The sequence below is a fragment of the Canis aureus genome, chromosome 12 (assembly GCF_053574225.1).
Source record: "Canis aureus isolate CA01 chromosome 12, VMU_Caureus_v.1.0, whole genome shotgun sequence".
In the NCBI taxonomy this organism is placed as follows: Eukaryota; Metazoa; Chordata; class Mammalia; order Carnivora; family Canidae; genus Canis; species Canis aureus.
The window spans coordinates 724,450-746,404 of record NC_135622.1 but is presented as its reverse complement, the minus strand read 5'-3'; the positions used below and the strand labels follow the sequence as shown (position 1 = coordinate 746,404).

Below are 21,955 nucleotides of genomic sequence, written 5' to 3'. Positions count from 1 at the left end.
CCCCTCCCTCAGTGAGGAACTTGAAGCTACTCAGCAGCCTTTTTGCTCAGCCAGAAAACAACTCCGGTCCCTCCTCTGTGGCCATGTATCAAAGCGCAAGCCCACTGACTCCGCAAATAGCAACCAAGTCTGGGCTGGGTTAGGCCACCCTACTGCACAGGGCAAGATCTTCTATGACACGAGGCCCCTGGGGGGCTCAGCAGTTGAGCATCTTCCTTTGGCTCGGGCCTGATCCTGGGGTCCTGGGATCGAGTCCAACATCAAGCTCCCTGCAGGGAGCCTGCTTCTCCCTCTGCCTGTGTCTTTTTCTCTCTCTGGGTGTGTGTGTCTTTCGTGGATAAATAAATAAAATCTTAAAAACAACAGTGACAACACCACCTTCCATGACACATGAAAACATCTGTAACTGTCTTGGAGGATTTATACCTATGTATCTGGACAACCATTTCCCCTGAGCATCCTGCAGGTTTGGTCTGATTCCATGAACTGGAGTTCTAGCACCTTTTCCTCTTCCCTTCCCTGGTGAAGACTTTTTAAATCTATGGTCAATTATCTAATTACTCATTTCATCCTCCAGTAAGTAAAGCTAGGTGAATACATTTTCACGATGGGGAGACAAACCCCAAAACTCTGCTGTTAAAAATAGAAAGCTTCAAGGAAACAGAGAAGAGCAATTAATGTGATATTTCATGTCCAAGTGGGTGGCCCTAGGACAATGCTCACTTCTCGAGGAGCCACTGAAAAAGCCCTTGCTCTCACCGAGGAAGCTGATGTAGCTTGTAGCCTCAAGGTTGGTTGTATTGTTTGCTGTTAGCCCAGAGTTTGGGAACAGGAGAAAGCTAGAGAGGCCTCCCCAAGGAGCTTCCCACAGCCAGGACAGAAGAGCCTCTGCTGCCCTCCTGGGGCTGCCACACTGCTGTGCTGTGGCCTCTACACACGACTAAGGCCCCAAACCATCTTTCTCCTTGGCCCTTTGGCTCCCACAAGGGGCCCAGTCTTCCACTGTCTTCCCAAAATCTAGCTATCAGGAGCAGCTGCTCCATCTCAGAAGGAACTTGCCCTCTGGGTCGGGTCGCCCCACTTTCCCTTGCTCACATCTCTGCCCCCCTGCATGCTCCAGTGGGGCCACCTGTTGTGCAGATAAGATGCCAGGAATTGGGAATTGCAGGACTGGGTGTCACGTTGCTCTGCCACTTACTAGCTGGGAGACATTGGCTATATTATTTGTCTCTTTGAACTTTAATTTCCCTACCTCAATGTTTAAACATATGACCCAGTGTATTTTTAAAAGAGATTTGTGGAGGCTGCTTTTCTCCACTCCTGCTTCCTTTGCCATAGACTGAACTCCACTGAGGTAGCACTCCTCAGTGACGTCCGATCGGAGGAAGTGAGTTTGATGTGAGTCTGTGGGTCAGACTCTGGGCATACACTTCCTCTTCCTTGTTCAACCCTCTGCGTGCAGCTTTCAAGGCTCACATGATCTCTCTCCTGCAACCCCTGGGCGCCGCTGGGCCACGGGTTCTGATGTGGGGGTGGCGGAGGGGACTTTCTCCACTTCTCTGTAGCTACCTCTGTGCTAGCTCCCATTGTAATAAAGGTGGAACTTTGTTCTCTATCTCCTGAGTCCTCTTATTTCTCAGTTGGTTCAGAATTCAGGTGCAGATGGGATCACCAGGTATTGCGTTCCCTAAAGATCCTCAACAAGGTAAGTGAACAACTTCAGAAGTTACAAGCAGGCTTTTAAGGGAAAATGCCTCCTCCCTCTCCTGCCCCTCAGTCCCTCAGTTATCAAGCTCCCTTTCCCAGGGGCAATCACTGAGACAAATTAATGGTGTTTTCTTTCAGACTAAATATGTACAAATATAGGTGCACATGGGTGCAGCATGCACACACACGTACACATACTCTACTGGACAGTCAGAGTTCTGTTCAGCAGCTTGCACCCTACGTCTAACATAACTTGGAGATCTTTTTCTCTTTGAACATAGAGTGGCTTACTTCTTTTTAGCAGCTACATTGTACTCCACTAGCCAGTCCCCTCTCGATAGACACTGAGGGTTTGCTCCATCTTTCATTGTTTCAGAGACTTGAGCCTAATGGACAAATAAGCAAACTCTGGGGCCCGCCTACCTGGGTATGAGCCCCAGCACCGCTACCTACTAGTGGTGTGAACTTGGGCACATTACTGTTCTAAAGTGGGAATAGTAAAAATTGTAACATCCTGGTGTTTTGTGAGGCCTCCGTGGACACATGCCAAGCACTTGGAATATACTTAGAGTATAACGAGCCTCACTAAGTTTTAGGCACTTTGGTGAACATTATAATTTAAGCTACACAGGTGACTTTCTACAGGATGCATTTTCAGTAATAGGATTTAAAACATTGTTAGCTCTTGCCAAATTGCCTTCCATAGCAACTGTACATGCATCTTGGCTCCCTGAAGTCCTGCCCAAGTGGTTTGTTAGCAAACTTTTTAAAGACTTTTTTTATCTATTCATTTTAGAGAGAGGGAGAGCACAAGTGGTGGAGCATGGCAGAGGGCGAGGGAGACACAGACTCTGCGGTGAGCAGGGAGCCAGGCTTCAGGGCTCCATCCCAGGACCTGAGATCACGACCTGAGCCCCTGAGCCAAAGGCAGATGCTTAACTGACTGAACCACCCTGGAGCCTCTGTTAGCAAACTTTTTTGCTAATCTCATTGATGGAAAAACATCTAATTGTAGTTTAATTATTTCCCTTATTATGAGTAAACTTGAGTATCTCCTCATATGTTTAAAAGCCATTTATATTTCCTTTTCTGTCACTAACCTAGACTTACCCTTTGTCCTTTTTTTTCTATTAAGTTGCTGATTTTTTCCCTACTGACTTAGAGAAGCTCTGAATATATTAGCAAAATTAGTCCTTTGGCTATGAGATGCTTTGCAAATATTTCCCAAGCTTGGCATTTCGAATGGTATTTTGTAAGTCCAGTTGATCAATCTTTTCCAGTTTATTGACTTTGGGTCATACATTCAAGGCATTGACCATTCTATTTTTTAAAGTTGTCCCATATACTCTTCTAATACTTTTATAATTTTTTTTACAGTTTAATTTTTTATCTGAAATCTATTTTGATTTAAGGAGGAAGTTGTAGATCTGATCTTATTTTCAACCACATGGCTGCCTACCTGTTGAAACACCATCTTAGGCAGTTTGGAAAATGGATAAACCAATTTTCCCCAAATGATTGGATATGCCATCTTCATCATACTCTCAATTTCCTCATGTATATCTGTTTCTAGTCGTCTTATTCTATCCCATGTGTTTATTCACAAACCATGAACACATTTTAATGATCCATGCTTAATAAAACAGTACTTTTAGGCAGCGACTGGAGCTAACCTTCCTATATTCTTTTATTTGCTTCTTTTATAAATTTTTCTACATTTGCTTTCTGGTTTATTGTCTACACAGGGACTTTAGAGTAACTTTATTGAGTGAAAAACAATCTTATTGGTATATTTACTGGGACTGTCTATGGGATTATCCATTAGGATTTGGGGAGGGTTAACATTTACATTTTTAGCTCCCATATAACATTGCTTTGTGTATCTTCTATACTATAGCAAGGAGGTGGATATGCACATTCAGTAGCACTTTACACAAGAGGGACCTTATATTTCTATAAAACCCTGGGATGTACAAATTACCTAAAGAGGGGTGCCTGGGTGGCTCAGCTGGTTAAGCATCTGCCTTCAGCTCAGGTCATGATCTCAGGTCCTTGGATGAAGCCCTGGGTTGGGCTCCCTGCTCAGCAAGGGGGTCTGCTTCTCCCTCTCCCTCTGCCCCAGCTCCTGTGCTCTCATCTCTCTCTCTCTCACTTTCCCAAATTAAAAAAAAAAATTAAAAAGTACCTAAGAAGATGACATTTCACTTATTCTGACACTAAGAGGTGAATGTTATTAGTTCTATTTTCAAGATGAAGCATTTGAAGCTTTAAAAGCTTAACACACTTACCAAAAGAATGCAGCTAGCTGATGCAGAGCTTGAGACCTGTGCCCCGATCCATCCTGAGCTTGTTCTAGAGTACTGCCACCTCTGTTAGGCTTCTGGCCGTGGATGAGTTCTGGATCTCTGGACATGATGGGACCAGATAGATAAATAATGTGGGAGGAGCCAGCATTGCAGAGGGTTTGCTTTTATTTGTAATTCTTGCTAACTTGCCCATTTGGCTGACTTCCCCCAAGTTGGTCAGTGGCACTGAGCGAACACTTTGTGTGTGCTGAGCTCGGTACCACACACTTTGGAAGGGGACAAGGGAGCAGTCTCAGTTCTCAAAGGAATTACAGGCTGCCGGTCAAAACGGGAGGGCCAGTAGCCTCCTCTTAGGCCAAGAGAAAGACTGACCCTTGGTCTTCAAAACTGCTGGCTAATGTTTCCAGATCACACAAACAGCTCCATCTGGAGTTTGGCCAGGCCGTGGTCTGGAGTTTGTCCAAAGGGAAAGTGATGTGTAAAGATGGAGCTGAGAAGAGGGACTGATATCAGGCCTCATTGGAAAGGTAGGGAGAGTCTGTCACTTTGACTTGAGCATAGACAACGGGGTCCAAGTTCGCAGAATGTTTCTCAGTCAGGTGATTGTTCGTTTCTTCTGAGATTTTGAAAGTTACTTTAGCATAGGTAAGTGCTCCCTCCGGGGATGAGAGCTGCAGAGGAAGGAGGGGGAATGAGTGAGTTCAATTTGGAAGAAGGTGTCTCTTTAGAAGCCACTTGGAGGCTGTGGTCACAGATGGTCAAAGAAATGAGAGGTGCACATGCCCAGTGTCCCAGAACAGTGTGGCCATCTTACCTTGGCTGGAGGATCATGGCCGGAGTGAGGGTCTAAGGGAGGATCCAGGGCCCAGGGACTGGAGTGACCTGCCACAGATGCAAGGAAAGAGAGGGACAAGTCTCAGTGGGGTGTGGAGGAATGAGAAGCCTCTCTCTCTGCAGGCTGGGGTGAGGGGGTGGGTGCTGGAGGTGGGAAAAGTGGACCATGGGGATGGCAGAGAATGGAGTGAGGGGTTCAGGTCCTTGGTCTGTGGACAAGGTGAGCTACCAGGGTTTTACTGTCCCTCAGAGCCAACTCCGTTCTCAATGGCGGAGCCAGAAGAGCTGTCCCATGTCTTGGAGACCACTTACATTTCCTGCAGCATTTTACAATGAAGAAGACGAGGGCCAGCAGAAGCAGCGTCAGCAGGACCCCAGCAAGAAAGGCGAAGGCCAAGTGCTGGATGCTGTTTGGGCACAGAGAGGGAGCAGATAACATGCTGGACTTTTAAAAGGCCCCTGTCAAGACCAGAGGGTGACGGGTCCTGCCGGTGGGGACATCCCTGAAATAGCCCTCCTGCTGCTTAGGTGACTTTTACCCACTGCCCCTCAGCTTTTGGCTCTTGGATTCCAGAACTCTTTGAGGCCTCGGTGAAAACTGTGGATTCTCATCCCCCTCAAAAAAAAAAAATCTTCATAAGCCCCCTCCCCCACACAGGCAATTTTATCCATCGGCCCAGGGGATTCATGGATCTCTTGAGGGATCTCCAGGTTAAGAAACACACTCTAAAGATAAAAGCGATTCAGTTCCTTGGCTGTTGGTGGTCCCCGTCGCCCGGACCTCCCTCCCAAGTCCCATCACTGGGAGGTCGGCACAGCCTGCAGGGCCGCGCGGGGACTCCCTTACGCCGGGTGCTGCGGCGCGGTGGAGGCGGCGGCGACCGTCGCGACCGCGGGGCTCGGGCTGGGGCTCGGGCTGGGGCTCGGGCTGGGGCTCGGTCGGCCTGTGGGAGAGCGCAGAGCATCAGGGCACCGAGCTGTGCAGCTGAAGCGTCCGGGGCACCCACCCTCCGCAAGCAGCCGGGAAGACAAACCATGGAGGCTCCGCGTTGCAAAGGGAGGACAGCGTTTTGTCTGCTGGATCCTTGACTTGACAACCAGCCGGGACCTCAAACCCAGCCTGCTGCCCACATGGAAGCGGGGCCCAGTGTGTAAGCCCCGTGAACCCCGCTGACCCAACGCACCTCTGCGGCTCTCTCCAAGATCTGATGGGCCCCCGGGCAGAGGCACACGGTGCCGGGGCCAGGCCGCAGACAACAAAAAGCGAAACCCAGAACTAGCATTTCCCAAAGTTTTGGGGAACTTGGCCTTGGAAACCGCTGCCCTCTTTAGTGTGTTCCCTTGTTTGTGGGGCAGCGTCACCAATAACCGGCCGAAGGTGACCTCGGGCTGCTGGAGCAGCAAGGGAAGCCACGGGAGGGTCCCGTGCTGAGCCCCAGACCCCTTTTCCCCAAACTGGGAGGACAGACCGTTGCCCCCTGCTCCCTTTATCGCCCTTCCTGGCCTTAGGTACGGTTTAATTCCTCTAACTCGCAGCGCGGTCCCATTACAGCTCCGTGGCACACTTACTGGTTAATCCAGTCCATGTTGCCTTAGCAGTGAGGCTGGTAACGGTTTCTGTCCTGGACTTACCATCGTCGGGGGCAGGTCTGGAACCCCCTCCTCCCATGCCGTCTTCCTGAGAATAAAAAGTGTTCCTCTTAGAAAGCCTAGAAAGGAAGTGTGGCGGAGGGGGTGAACTCTGAGGCTGTGATTTTAGTATCAGAGCAGTATCAGTGAGAGGGAGAGGCTAGTGAAGCTGGGTGTTCTCGTGAGGTCAGCGGTCAGGGGCTTTATACATGTCGTGGTTATCATACCTCAACAGCCAGTCCTCTGCTTTGCCCCTCCAGAAATGTGGTCTCAGCAGGGCACCAAGAATTGACTGATTGGCCCAGAACTAACTCACACCAACTAACCTCACAGGAGACTGATGTATAAACTGAAATGACATAAGGAGCATGTTGGTGTTACCAGTACATTCTATCAGAACATGTGAGAAAGACAGTTAAAACCAGTTTTGCTTAGAAAATATGGAATTGAACCAAGTATGGGAGAAAATGAATGGATGATTTTAATATTGAATGTCATAGAGGCCTCAGTCCTCCCTGGCAGTGCTGGCTAAGTCTTGACTCATTTTCTCATCGAGGTCCTTCCTCTAGGGTATATCAGAATTTTTATTCAGTTCAATGTACTATATTGTCTTTTCAAGTATGTCGGTATGTAGGCTATGGTTCTACATCTTATGTTAAGCTTTCTGTATTTTCCCTTTTATTTCCTTGTACTAGAAAAGTATAAAGTACCTAAAATCAGCAAAGTAAGATCACTCAAAATCCTACTACCTGTCGTTAATATTATAGCGCATTTCTTTTTAGTTATATTTCCATGCATTTCCTAAAAGCTAGTTGAGACTTCATATCTCTTTTTTTGTTGTTTTTACTGTTTTTTCTTTTATCATAAATATTCCTTCCATGTCACCCAAAACTTTCTACAAGCATTTTAAGTGGTGATAAGTCTTTCTGTTACAGCTATGTACTGTAGCTTGCTTAACTGGTTTCTTTGTTGATGAAAATGGTTTCCACTTTTTTTTTTTAAGTTTTTTTTTTAAATTTATTTATTCATGATAGTCACACAGAGAGAGAGAGAGAGAGAGAGAGGCAGAGACACAGGCAGAGGGAGAAGCAGGCTCCATGCACCGGGAGCCTGATGTGGGATTCGATCCGGGGTCTCCAGGATCGCGCCCTGGGCCAAAGGCAGGCGCCAAACTGCTGTGCCACCCAGGGATCCCTCCACTTTTATTTAATAAAATAATAAAACAATTTTAGGAAACCACAGTTTCATTTCATATTTAGGCATGCCCATGACAAGAATTTTTGGCTCTTCCAATACCTGCTGTATTTCAAGGTAGTTTATTTAGACAATAAATGCCATCTATTATTTGTGGTTAATTGTTCAGCTTTCAAAAATGTATCAATTTCTGAGTCCTAGACATGTGGAGGGTCAGGAGAAGGATATCTCATTGCCATGTACCAGTTACAACAGCAACAGTGTCATTAAGTGCCTTAAAATCAATCAAATAGGGGCAGCCCAGGTGGCTTAGTGGTTTAGCGCCGCCTTCAGCCCAGGGTGTGATCCTGGAGACCCGGGATCGAGTCCCATGTCAGGCTCCCTGCATGGAGCCTGCTTCTCCCTCTGCCTGTGTCTGTGCCTCTGTGTGTGTGTGTCTCTCATGAATAAATAAATAAAATCTTTAAAAAGAAAAAAAGTAAATCAAATAACATAATCTAGGATAAAATGATGACAGGGAAATCTGGTGAGAATTCTGAGACACAGGAATAGGAAGCTCACCATCTGTAGCAGAATCATCAGTGGTAACAATTTTTCTAGCACTTTTTGCTCTTTTTCTAATTTAAAAGCCAACAGTGCTCTTTGTAGAGTACCATGAAATATTTATAGAGTATTTTTTAAATATTGAAATATGTGTTTGACCTAAAAAGAACATGATCTTATCCTATGAATTTATACTAGGCTTCACTACTGAGGAGGTGGAAGATGAGAGGATCATAGGTTTCTGTAAAATCTTAACCTTCACATAAATGGCTCTGAATTTACAACTGTCCTAAAGAAATGCTGCTATAGCCACCTTTAAAAATTTTTGGGTCACCCCACCCTGAAAGACAAAACCATCACGCAGTGCCGCAGGGAAATAAATACTCACGGATTCAGGCCAAGAAAAAGAGAAACACATTTCCACTTGAAAACAACACCCCAAACGTTTGACAGAGCATAAATTAAAATAGAAACAGTGCTATATATACTTTTTCACGTTTTGTCCATTACTGGAGACTCTTACTGATTGCCATAAAATCCACCAGTTACATACAGCCACTCAAATACAACCCTTCTCTCCCTAAATAAAGTTAAACAGAAAGCAAAAATGAGAAACCACTAAAAATTAGATGACATTTTCTTTTGGTAAGTGATTATTTCATCTAGATTAAAAGCATGGGGTAAATCCATTTACCTTCTAAGAAAAAGTCCGGTCATAAGATGTCAATCGTTTAAGACTGAACTTTTCACTTGTTTCCGTGACTACTCCTGCTTTTCAGAGATGACGAAATAATGATTTACTGGTACTAGCCCATCAAGCTGTGTGTTGCAAAGATCTTGTCTAAACTTGAGGTCAAACTTCCTCTTTTAGCCAACACTATCTATCTCTCTATATATTTTTAAATTATTGTTATAATATCACCTGTTTTTAATCCCATGAACAGCTTCTTTTATATCTTTTGACATGTAAACACCAGAACACAGGGGGTTAAGACAAGTTTATTTCTAAGTAAGTATTTATTAAGTATTTAACCACCATGTGAGATAAGGTGAAAGTCCCATCAATATGACATTATCATTGTCACCAAGCATCTTCAAATCTCATTTGTTCTAACCAGGAAGATAAAGTTGATAAGGAGGAACAAAAACTAGTGTCAAGCATAAGGTGCTAGCTGGGCAGACATGAAATGTGTTAAGAGTTAGGGAAATCCCTGGGGCCACTTGAGTGACTCAATGGGTTGAGCAGCTAACTGCTGGCTTTGGCTCGAGTCATGGTCTCAAGGTCATAAGATCAAACCCCGTGTGGCACTTGATGTTCAGCAGAGTCTGCTAACCAGACTCTCTCCCTCTCCTTCTGCCCCTCCTCCCCGCTCATGCTCTCTCTCTCTTTCTCTCAAAATAAGTAAATAAAATTTTTTTTAAAAAAGGAGCTGTGAGATCCCTTCAAAAAGAAGGCAAGTCATTTCTTTATAAACATTTATCCAAAAAATAATGTTCATAAAGTACTTTGCCTCTTAAAAGAAGTAGTAAAAAGTAGAGGAAGGATGAATTTAGAAAAATAAACATATGGATTTAGCAATATTATGCAAAATAGAATTTGTGAAAGTTTCACTATAATGAATTCACAAATATTTAAGAAATTTGGAGTATAGTAATTAAGAACACCACAGAGGTCCTGGTCACTCTACTGTATTTTGAGTTTGACCCGATAAGAAAACAGAACCTTGAGAATGAAATCAGATATTTGAGGATTCAAGAAGTGTGACAAAAGAAAATAATCTCTGAAACCATTATTATTACTATTTTTTACTAAAGAATGTTCTCAATTTATACAGTTTATGGAAAATAAAACAAGAATTCTTATGCTTAAGAGGCCAAAGTTATCAAAGGGAGAATTCATTGGATTACCCTCTCAGTAACTCAAAGAAACTATTGAAATACAGAGAAAATACTTTTAATTTGTAATTACTGTCTCTGGATCTGTTAAGAAATGTGTGCCTTTTTGGGGGTATAGTATTTGAAAACAAGAAAGATTCTAGAATTCAAAAAGAAATATTTAAAATAGTAATATATATACTTGCTAAATAAGCTGTGAACGAGGCATTGTGGATATTTCAGAGAACAAAGCAGAAACTTTTCTCATGGGGTCTATGTGTAATTGAGAAGAGAAATCATAAACAAGAAAACAGACATTACAGATTGTGTTAAGGGCCATAAAGGAGAGTAGCAGAGTGCCATGCTAGACCAGATTAAATATGGGAAAGGGTCTTTAGAGGAAATGGATGAGTGGAGATGGTCTGTCCAAGGAGGAGACACTGAGAACCAGAGGATGGGGAAGAGCTGGTTAGGCAGAGAGTCCCAGAAAGACAGTTGCAGGCAGAGGGCAGAGCTGCTCACAGGCCTGGGAGAAGGAGTATCTGGCAGCACTGGTAACGCTGGTCAAGGCTGTGTGCAGGTGGGCCCAGAACCGGGGGTCTGGGGCATGGATGGAGTTGGGATGGAGGGAACAGAAAGGAACTCCATAGGGAATGCCCTATGCCTAGGACTGGTTGCTGGGATTCAGGGGATGTACTTCAGGGAGATCAGCATGGTTCAAGTTTGGAGGATCTGTTTTTGTTTTGTTTTTTAATTTTAATTTTGTATTTAAGTTCAATTATCATAGAGTGTATTGTTAGTTTCAGAGGTAGAGGTCAGTGATTCATCAGTCTTCTATAATACCCAGTGCTTGTTACATCACATGCCCTCCTTAATGTCCATCACCCAGTCACCTTGTCCCCCCCATTGCCCTCCCTCCAGCTACTCTCAGTTTGTTTCTTATGATTAAGAGTCTCTTATGGTTCGTCTCTCTTTCTGATTTTGTCTTGCTTTATTTTCCCCTATGATCCTGTTCTGTTTCTTAAATTACACATATGAGATCATATGATAATTGTCTTTCTCTGACTGACTTATTTTGCTAAGCATAATATCCCCTAGTTCCATCTATGTCATTGCAAATGACAAGATTTCATGTTTTGATGGTTTAGTAGTACTCCATTGTATATGCCCACCACATCTTCTTTATCCATTCATCAGTAGATGGGCATCTAGGCTCTTTCCATAGTTTGGCTATTGTGGACATTGCTGCTATAAACATTGGGGTACAGGTGTCCCTTCAGATCACTACATTTGTATCTTTGGGGTAAATGCCTAGTAGCGCAATTTCTGGGTCATAAGGAAGCGTAGAGCTTTCAACTTTTTGAGGAACCTCCATATTATTTTCCTGAGTAACTGCATCAGCTTGCATTCCCATCAACAGTGTAACAGGGTTCCCCTTTCTCTGCATCCTCACCAACATCTGTCACTTCCTGACTTGTTAATTTTCCCCATTCTCACTGGTGTGAGGTGGTATCTCATTGTGGTTTTGATTTGTATTTGCCTGATGATAAGTGATGCAGAGCATTTTTCAAGTGTCTGTTGGCCATTTGTATGTCTTCTTTGGAGAAATGCCTGTTCATGTCTTCTGCCCATTTCTTGATCGGATTGTTTGTTTTTTGGGTGTTGAGTTTGGTAAGTTCTTTATAGATTTTAGATACTAGTCCTTTATCTGATATGTCATTTGCAAATATATTCTCTCATTCCATCGACTGTCTTTTGGTTTTGTTGACCATTTCCTTTGCTGTGCAAAAGTTTTTTTATCTTGATCAAGTCCCAATAGTTCATTTTTGCCTTTGTTTCTCTTGCCTTTGGACATGTGTCCAGGAAGAAGTTGCTGTGGTTGAGGTCAGAGAGGTTGCTGCCTGTGTTCTTCTCTAGGATTTTGATGGATTCCTCTCTCACATTTAGATCTTTCATCCACTTTGAGTCTATTCTTGTATATGATGTAAGAAAATGGTCCAGTTTAACTCTTATGCATGCGGCTGTATGATTTTCCCAACACTATTTGTTGAAGAGACTGTCCTGTTTCCATTGGATATTCTTTCTTGCTTTGTCGAAGATTAGTTGACCATAGAGTTAAGGGTTCATTTTTGGGTTCTCTATCTGTTCTATTGATCTAGGTGTCTGTTATTGTGCTGAGACCATACTGTCTTAATGATCACAGATTTGAAATATACCTCGAAGTCCAGAATTGTGATACCACCAATTCTGGTTTTCATTTTCAATATTCCTTTGGCTATTTGGGGTCTTTTATGGTTCCATACAAATTTTAGGATTATTTGTTCCATCTCTGTGGAAAAAGTTCATGGTATTTTGATGGGGATTGCATTGAATGTATAGATTGCTCTGGGTAACATAGACATTTTAACAGTATTTGTTCTTCCAATCCATGAGCATAGAATGTTTTTCCATTTCCTTGTGTCTTCCTCAATTTTGTTCATGAGTGTTCTATAATCTTCTGAGTATAAAGCCTTTACCTCTTTGCTTAGATTTATTCCTAAGCATTTTCTGGTTTTGAGTGCAGTTGTAAATGGGATTGACTCCTTAATTTCTCTTTCTTCTGTCTCATTGTTACTGTATACAAATGCAATTGATTTCTGGGCATTTATTTTGTAACGTGCCACTTTGCTGAATCCCTATATGAGTTCTAGCAACCTTGGGGTGGAGTCTTTTGGGTTTTCCACATAGAGTATCACATCACCTGTAAAGAGTGAGAATTTGACTTCTTCTTTGCCAATATGGATGCTTTTTACTTCTTTTTGTTGTCTGATTGATGAGGCTAGGACTTCTAGTACTTATGTTGAAAAATAGTGGTGAGAGTGGGCATCCCTGTCATGTTTCTGATGTTAGGGGGAAAGCTCCTAGTTTTTCCCCATTGAGAATGATATTTGCTGTGGGCTTTTCTTAGATGGCTTTTATATATTAAGGTATGTTTCCTCTATCCCAACACTGTGGAGAGTTTTAATGAAGAAAGGATGCTGTATTTTGTCGAGCACTTTTTCCTTTTTTTAAAATTTATTTATTCATGAGAAACACACAGAGAGGCATAGACAGAGGCAGAGGGAGAGTAGGCTCCATGCAGGGAGCCCAATGTGGGACTCAATCCCAGGACTGTGGGATCACGCCCTGAGCTAAAGGCAGACGCTCAACGGCTGAGCCACCCAGGCATCCCTCACATGCTTTTTCTGCATCAATTAAAGAGTATCATATGATTCTTTCTTTTATTAATATGATGTATCACATTGATTGATTTCCAGATTTTGAACCACACTTGAAACCCAGGTATAAGTCCCACTTGTTCATGGTTAATAATCCTTTTAATGTACTGTTGGATCCTATTGGCTAGTATCTTGGTGAGAATTTTGGCATCTATGTTCATCAGGGACATTGGTCTGTAATTCTCCTCTTTGGTGGGATCTTTGCCTGGTTTGGGGATCAAGGTAATGCTGTCCTCATAAAAAAGAGTTTGGAAGTTTTCCTTCCATTTCTATCTTTTGAAACAGCTTCAGTAGAATAGGTATTAATCTTCTTTAAGTGTTTGGTAGTATTCCCCTGGGAAGCCATCCAACCCTGGACTCTTGTTTCTTGGGAGGTTTCTGATGACTGCTTCAATTTCCTTGCTGGTTATGAGTCTGTTCAGGTTTTCTATTTCTTTCTGTTTCATTTTTGGTAGTTTATAAGTTTCCAGGAATGCATTTATTTCTTCCAGATTCTCTAGTTTGTTGGCACATAATTGCTTATAAGACGTTCTTAGAATTGTTTCTTCAGTGTTGGTTGTGATCTCTCCTCTTTCATTCATGATTTTATTTACTTGGGTCCTTTCTCTTTTCTTTTGATAAGTCTGGCAGGGGTTCATCAATCTTACTAATTCTTTCAAAGAATCAACTCCTAGTTTCATTGATCTGTTCTACTGTTCTTTTGGTTTTTATTTCATCGATTTCTGCTCTAATCTTTATTAATTCCCTTCTTCTGCTGGGTTTAGACTTTATTTGTTGTTCTTTCTCCAGCTCCTTTAGGTGTAAAATTAGGTTGTATAGTTGAGACCTTTCTTGATTGTTGAGAAAGGCTTGTATTGCTGTATACTTCCCTTAGTACTGTCTTTGCTGTATCCCAAAGGATTGAACCATGGTGTTTTCATTTTCATTTATTTGCATGAATTTTTAAAATTCTTCATTAATTTCCTGGTTGACCCATTCATTCTTTAGTAGGATGCTCTTTAACTTCCACTTATTAGAGTTCTTTCTGAATTTCTTCTTGTGACTGAGTTCAAGTTCAAAGCATGTGGTCTGAAATATGCAGGGAATAATCCCAATCTTTTGGTATTTGTTGAGACCTGATTTGTGACTCATTATGGGATCTATTCTATTTTGTAGAATGTTCCATGTGCACTTGATAAGAATGTGTATTCTGTTGCCTTAGGATGGAATGCTCTGAATATATCTGTGAAGTTCATCTGGTCCAGTGTGTCATTCAAAACGCTTGTTTCCATGTTGATCTTCTGTTTAGATTATCTGTCCATTGCTGCAAGTAAGGTGTTAAAGTTCCCTATTATTTTATTGTCATTGATGTGTTTCTTTAATTTTGTTATTAAATGGCTTATATAATTGGCTGCTCCCATGTTAGGGGCATAAATATTTATAATTGTTAGATCTTCTTGTTGGAAAGACCCTCTAATTATGATATAGTGTCCTCCCTCATCTCTTGTTACAGTCTTGGTTTAAAATCTGATTTGCCAGGCAGCCCAGGTAGCTCAGTGGTTTAGCACTGCCTTCAGCTCAGGGTCTGATCCTGGAGACCTGGGATCGAGTCCCACGTCGGGCTCCCTGCATGGAGTCTGCTTCTCCCTCTGCCTGTGTCTCTGCCTCTCTCTCTCACGAAAAAAATGAAACCTTAAAAAAAAATCTGATTTGCCTGATATAAGGATTGCTACCCCAGCTTTCTTTCTATGTCCATTAGCATGATAAATGGTTTTATATCCCCTCACTTTCAATCTGGAGGTGTCTTTGAGTCTAAAATAAGTCTCTTGAAGACAGCATATTGATGGGTCTTCCTTTTTTATCCAATCTGATACCCCATGTCTTTTGATTGGGGCATTTAGAGTAACTATTAAAAGACATGAACGATATGAAGTTATGTATTACCTGTAAAGTCACTGTTTCTGTATATTGTCTCTGTTCCTTTCCGGTCTATGTTACTTTTGGGCTGTCTTCACTTAAAGGATCCTCTTTAATATTTCTTGCAGGGCTGGTTTGGTGATGACAAATTCTTTTGGTTTCTATTTGTCCTATCTCTCCTTCTATTTTGAATGATAGCCTTGCTGGATAAAGTATTCTTGGCTGGGGCACCTGGGTGGCTCAGCCTTTGGCTCAGGTAATGATCCTGGGGTCTTGGGATTGAGTCCCACATTGGGCTCCCTTCTCAGCAGGGAGTCTGCCTCTCTCTGTGTGTCTCTCATGAATAAATAGATAAAATCTTATTTTTTAAAAAAAGTATTCTTGGCTTTTTTTTTTCTTTTTTTTTTTCATTTACCACCCTGAATATGTCATCCCAGTCCTTTCTGGTCTGCCAGGTCTCTGTAGATAGGTCTATTGCTGGTCTACATCTCTACCTTTGTGGGTTAAGGACCTCTTTTCCCCCAACATGCTTTCAGGATTTTCTCTTTATGTCTAAAATTTGCAAGCTTTTGCAAGCTTCACTATTATATGTCGAGGTGTTGGACCTATTTTTATTGATTTTAGTTATTTTATTTCCCCAGAGAGGGATTCTCTAGTGTCTTCTATGCTTTTTTCAAGCCTGAGATGTAAGTGATACTTAGCAGAGTGGTAGCAGAAACAAGAAAGGCCAAAAAAGTCAGACTGTGATCAAAGGTGTTACCAAAGGGCTGAAAGTGGAAGAGGAGCCAGAGAGGGAAACAGTCGTAGTTCAAGACTTAGAGTGACAATTAATTAATCCAACATTTACTGAGCAGCTACTATGAGCCAAACACACTGCCAAGTTCTGAAGTAAACAGCATAATAAAATGCTGTTGATGCTATGCTGACATCTGCACCAGATGGAAGTGGGACCCAACAGAGAAAGGGCTGAGCTTACACAATAAGGAGGGAGACTGAACGTCACGAGAAGCATTGTAGAGGAGATGATGTATGAGTTGCATCTTGAGAGATGAATCACATTGTCTAGGCAGGCAGAGGAAGGAAGTGTATTCCAGGCAGAGGGACTGTATGAGCAAAGGCATGCTTTGTCATGTTGGTTATAGTCCAGGAAATGCAAGTATTTCGCCATGCCTGGTGCAGTAGGAAATGAGGGTCAAGTGGTGATGGGGAATGGAAGAGAAGGGTCTGGAGAGGAATGACAAGACCAGGTGATGGAAGATCCTAAAGAAACCTTACCTTACCTTGGAGGGAATGGAGAGATGGCCAAGAAAAAGTGACAAGGTCACATGGGGTTTAGGCAACAGAACATAGGAAGGACTGGAGAGGGGCTGGGCAGCAAGTCCTTTACCATTGCAGAGCTCTAAGAGGTGGAGCAGAAATGTGATGAATCTAGTCATTTATTCCATGTGAGAGGAAGGTACAGGAGAGAGGAGCTCAGGGTAGCTCCTAGATTTCTGCATCACATCACTGATAAATAGTGCAGATATAGAAGAAAGGGGTGTAGCATTGGACAAATAATGCATTTACTCTTGGACACATTGACTTTCAGGAGCTTGTGAACATTCAGGTAGAGATGTGGAGAGGGTAGCTGGATGCACAGGCCTGGTGCTCATGAATGAGGTTTGACACATTTGTGTGGTAGACAGTCCTAGTTCTTGCCCACAACCAGTTCTTCTCTACTCCTGGCCCAGAGCCTCACCTGTGGCTGTGTGGTGCCATGTGACTAGTTATGGCCAATGGTCCATGAATGATAGTGAACAATTTGAGTTGAACAATTTAATTGCTGAAGTTAGACTTCCTCTGACCCCTTCTCCTGCAGGACGATCATGGAGATTTTGTGATGAGAAAGTAAGGTTGAAGACTCTAACGCAGGACCACTATGTCATCATATAAAGGGCAGTTTCTTTGGAGGGTCACTTGGACTTGTGGGTGGATCAAGAGCAAAAAATAAGTTTCTCCATGTTACACTGAGATTTGAGGATAATTTCTTATCTCACTTAACCTATCCTGCCTAATACAATTTTAGGTATAGATGAGGAAGTTATCAGCACATATGTGATAGTAGAAGCCAAGGGAACAGTCAAGATTGTACAAGTCTGTAGAGTGGGTATAAAAAATCCCAGGACAGAATGTTGAGGCACATCAATATTTAAGAGGCAGGCAGATAGTCATCAGCTAAGGAAACTGAGAAGAAGCAGTGATAGTAAACATGTGCTATTAGAAGCCAGGGGTGGAGAGGTGGGGGGAGGGGTGCTGGCCAACAGCACCAGATGATATCGAGAGGGAGGCCCTGTAACATGAGAACTGGAAAGAGTGGATTGGATTTGGAAATGAAAGGATCATGATCTTTTCTGTGACACAGCTAAGGATGTAGCAGTGGTGGGAACAAGACTTCAGTGGGTTGTACAGTGAACATGAATCCCAGGACACAGAACAGATTGGATCTTTAAAAAGACCCTCTTTTTAATAACACTAACAAACACTGTATGAAATAATTAATTATTTAATTAATTTTTAAACTTTTATTTATTTGAGAGAGGGAGTGCACCAGTAAGGAGGAGGTGGAGGGAGAGGGAGAAGCAGACTCCCTGCTGAGCAGGGATCCCAATGCGGGCCCCATCCAGGACCCTGGGATCATGACCTGAGCCAAAGGCAGATGCTTAACCTACTAAACTACCCAGGCAGAACTGAAAAATGGGTAGGAAATATCAGAAAGGGAGACATAACATGAAGACTCCTAACTCTGGGAAATGAACTAGGGGTGGTGGAAGGGGAGGAGGGGTGGGGATGGGGGTGAATGAGTGATGGGCACTGAAGGGGGCACTTGACGGGATGAACACTGGGTGTTATTCTGTATGTTGGCAAATTGAACACCAATAAAAAATAAATTTATTATTAAAAAAGAAGAAAAAAAGAAAAATGTGTGGCTGAACTAGATTTTGGAAACGCTCACAGGTAGAAAGGAAGCACAATGAGTGAGACCCGGAGCTGGTATTTGCTCAGGTATAGCTGCTAATTTTTGTTGACCAAGAGCTAGGGTCAAAAGGCCACGTGTGTGAGATCAAGAAAGCAAGTCTAAAGCCAACACAAAGAGGGGAATTTGCATCAGACTCTCTGAAAGGGGACCCACAGTGGGTGATTTAGGAAAAAAAGCCATGCCACAAATGGAAATGGGAGGGGTCCTTGTTATACTAGCTTTTGACAGCAGCATAACAAATGATCACACCCTTAGAGGTCTAAAGGAGTACACATTTATTATCTCTCAGTGTCTGTAGGTTAGAGGCTTGGCTACTGCTTACCAGTGTTCTCTGCTTAGGGTCTCATCGGGTTGCATTTGAAGTATTGGCTGAGGCCTTAGTTTCATCAGAGGCCTGACTGGGGCAAGATCCACTTCCAAGCTCCATTTGTTGGATGAATTCATGTTCTTTTGGCTGAATGACTGAGGGGCCTAGCTTCTTACTACCTGTTTGTTGGAATCTGCCCTCGAGTCCTAGAAGATGCTTGCCGTTGCCTGCCTATGGCCCTGTTCGTAGGTGGTTTATAACATGGCAGTTTGCTTCCTCAAAGCCAGCAGGAGAGTCTTGCCTGGCTGGTAGGATGGTCTTACAGTGTTGTGTAGCAGTGGGAGTGACTTCTCATCACCTTTGCCACATAAAGCAACCCAGTGGAGGGAGTGGCAATGTATTGCCCTCGCTATATTGTATTCGTTAGATGCAAGTCACAGATTCCGAAATCTGTGCTCAGGGGAGGGGATTTTACTTGAGGGTGACATGGGGCATATTGTGGGGCAGTGCAGGATTCCGCCTATCACACTGGCTTATTCCAATCTTGGCTCTGGGCAGAGGAGGACAGAGAGAAAAACAAAATAAAACAACTCTTCTTTGGGGATTCTCTAACCTCAAACCCAACTTCAGGAAGTTTGGGGACCAGAATTTATACTTTTTTGTGCTTCTGTATCTTCTGTTCTTTATCACTCATTTCACAACACTCTCAAATTTCCTAATTTCTTCTTTGCTGCATGTATTACTTAGAATTGTATTTCTTAAGTTCAAAATACATGTGGATTTCCTATTTTGTTAACTACTTTTCAGCACAATTGCTCTGTGATCAATGAAAATATTATGCGTTTCAATCCTTTAAAATCTGTTGAGGCATGCATTATGTATATCAGACAATTTTTGGGTACTGTTTCTCTCTTTAAAAGAGATTTATTTGGGCAGCCCCAGTAGCCCAGCAGTTTAGCGCCGCCTTCAGCCCGGGGCCTGATCCTGGAGACTTGGGATCGAGTCCCACATTGGGCTCCCTGCTTGGAGCCTGCTTCTCCCTCTGCCTGTGTCTCTGCCTCTCTCTCTTTGTCATGAATAAATAAATAAAATCTTTAAAAAAAAAAAAGCTTTTAAAAAAATAAAAGAGATTTATTTATTTATTTATTCATTTATTCATTCATTCATTCATTTGAGAGAGAGAAAGCACAAGCAGGAGGGGCAGAGGAAGAGTAGACTCTGCAGAGCCCGACATGGGGCTTGATCTTATGACCCTGAGCTGGAACTAAGAATAGGATGCTTAATTGAGCCACCCAGGCACCCCATGTATACTACTATATCATATGAACTTGAGAAGAATGTGTAGCTTATGGTTACTGGCAGTTGTGTTCTGTATATCTCTATTAAGTCCAGTTTGTTTTGTTCAAATTCTATATCCTAACTGCTTACTATTTTTTTAGTCACTGATGTAATTATAGATTTGTCTACTTCTACATAAAAATGTTTTAATCTCCCAAGAGTTTATATTTGCACTTACAATGTTCACTTAGGTATACTTACATATTTAATAGCTATGTTTTTCTTCCTTTTTCCCGTTTCTGGTATTCCCTTGGGATCATTTTCCTTGTCTTAAGAATACCTTTTAGTCTTTCAACAGAGTGCTGCAGGTTGCTAACTCATTTTTAACTCAAAATCCTTATTCTTTTCCATTCTTAGAAGCTACTTTTACTGCTATGGAATTCTAGTTAGGTATTTTCCCCACCACACACTGACCATTTTGTGTCACAATCTAGTCAAAAGCTCCTTAAATATTGCCTCTGCCTCATTTTCTTTGGGAACTTGAACAACTTATCAGGCTGTATTGTATCTTCTCAGTCTCTTATTTTCCCTTTTGAATAATCTTTTTGTCTCTCTCTTCTTTCTTCCAGATATTCTAAGTTATTTCCAGTTCATAATTGCTCCTTTCACATTTGTCTAATCTGCTATTGAAAAATGGCCAACTGAGCTAATTTCTATATATATTTTTTCAGGTCTAGAATTTGTATTTTCCAAATTTTGCTTCTTTTCAAAGTATTTCTGGTTATCTGTTAACATTTTCAAACCTGACTTTTATCTGCTTTAATACAGTAAGCATAGTTTATGGCTCATTTAGTTCTTGCTTACAGTATCTTATTTCCTAATTATCTGATTATCTTTTACTGTAAATTTGGGTTTGAAAAATCCTTTGTAGAAGAAATGTAAAACTAGGACCATGTTTTGTTCCTCTGAACGAGGTTTCTTGTATTGTGTTTGCCAGGGATCTGGGGGCACCAGCAATCTGGGATCACATTAATCCAAGTTCAGGGCTGAGTATTCAGAGTTGTCTGCTCACAGCAGGGCACCCATGGAAGGGCTGGGTTATTTTTGTCTTCACCTTTACTCCAAGCACGGCTGACTGTGTGTGTGGTGGTGGTGGGCAGTGGTGATATTTACTTGGGTCTCTCTCCTCGATGGGTCCTGGACTCCATCTTTCATTCCTCTAGTCCTGTGAGGTCACCAAAAGAACAGCTTAGTCTTTTGGCCATCTCTTAGATTGGCAAATGCTCTCACAGTGCATAAACGGGCCTGAGTGCTAAACTCACCTCTCTGAATTTCCACTCTCAATTCTTGTCCTGATAATTTCCCATTATCTCATTATCTGCTTTCAAATTCTTAGGATAGGTTTTATATTTTACCCAGATGTTAAAAATTTCTTTAGTTGGACAGCTGGTCTGATTTACTTAGTCTACCATTACTGGAAGCAAATGTTACAAGATTTTGCATTTCAATTGCATTTTAACCCCAACAACAAAGTTCCAGGAATCTATGTCTTAATTTTATTTCTTCAACAACAAACAGAAAATTTAAGCAAGGTACATTTTATAATAATAATAATAATAATAATAATAATAATAATAATAATAATAAAGAATAGAAAGGTTTTAGAATAAATGTTTTATAAGAGAGGTACCGGACCTTAGCAGGGAACATCAAAAAATTTTAATGGAAAACACTTTAAGACCTAATACATGGAGAAACATAATCCTTAATTATTTCCTTTACTGTCATTTATCTTGTTCCTCTATCTTCTGCATTTCCTGGAAACTAGAATTTACATCTTAAGCCTTGAAAGATTCAAGTTAAATATTTTGGGCTAGATTACATCATAGGTGATATTGTCTATATAATCACCTCAAGAAACATTTCTGGTTATCTCACCATGAGGATGCTAAGAAGAACCACTGAATTAGGGGATTGACTTGACTAGAATGGCCTTCAGATGATTAATTATCATTGATAATAAATTTTTTTATGTTCACTATAGGTATAACAAAAATATTTCCCTTTTTTTCATTGACATTATAAACTATTTCTATTGCTAATACAAAAATAC

General features: G+C 41.9%; 1 protein-coding gene across 1 annotated transcript; it reads right to left on the bottom strand.

Moving 5' to 3' along the window:
- Positions 1–4,160: 4,160 nt before the first annotated feature.
- Positions 4,161–6,516, bottom strand: C12H1orf162 (chromosome 12 C1orf162 homolog). The gene is made up of 6 exons (XM_077844338.1): positions 6,480–6,516; positions 5,882–6,421; positions 5,695–5,791; positions 5,160–5,254; positions 4,828–4,895; positions 4,161–4,684 (listed from the first exon to the last, which is right to left on the bottom strand). The coding sequence occupies exons 1-6, from the start codon at positions 6,514–6,516 to the stop codon at positions 4,523–4,525; spliced, it is 999 nt and encodes a 332-aa protein (XP_077700464.1). The 3' UTR covers positions 4,161–4,522.
- Positions 6,517–21,955: the final 15,439 nt, after the last annotated feature.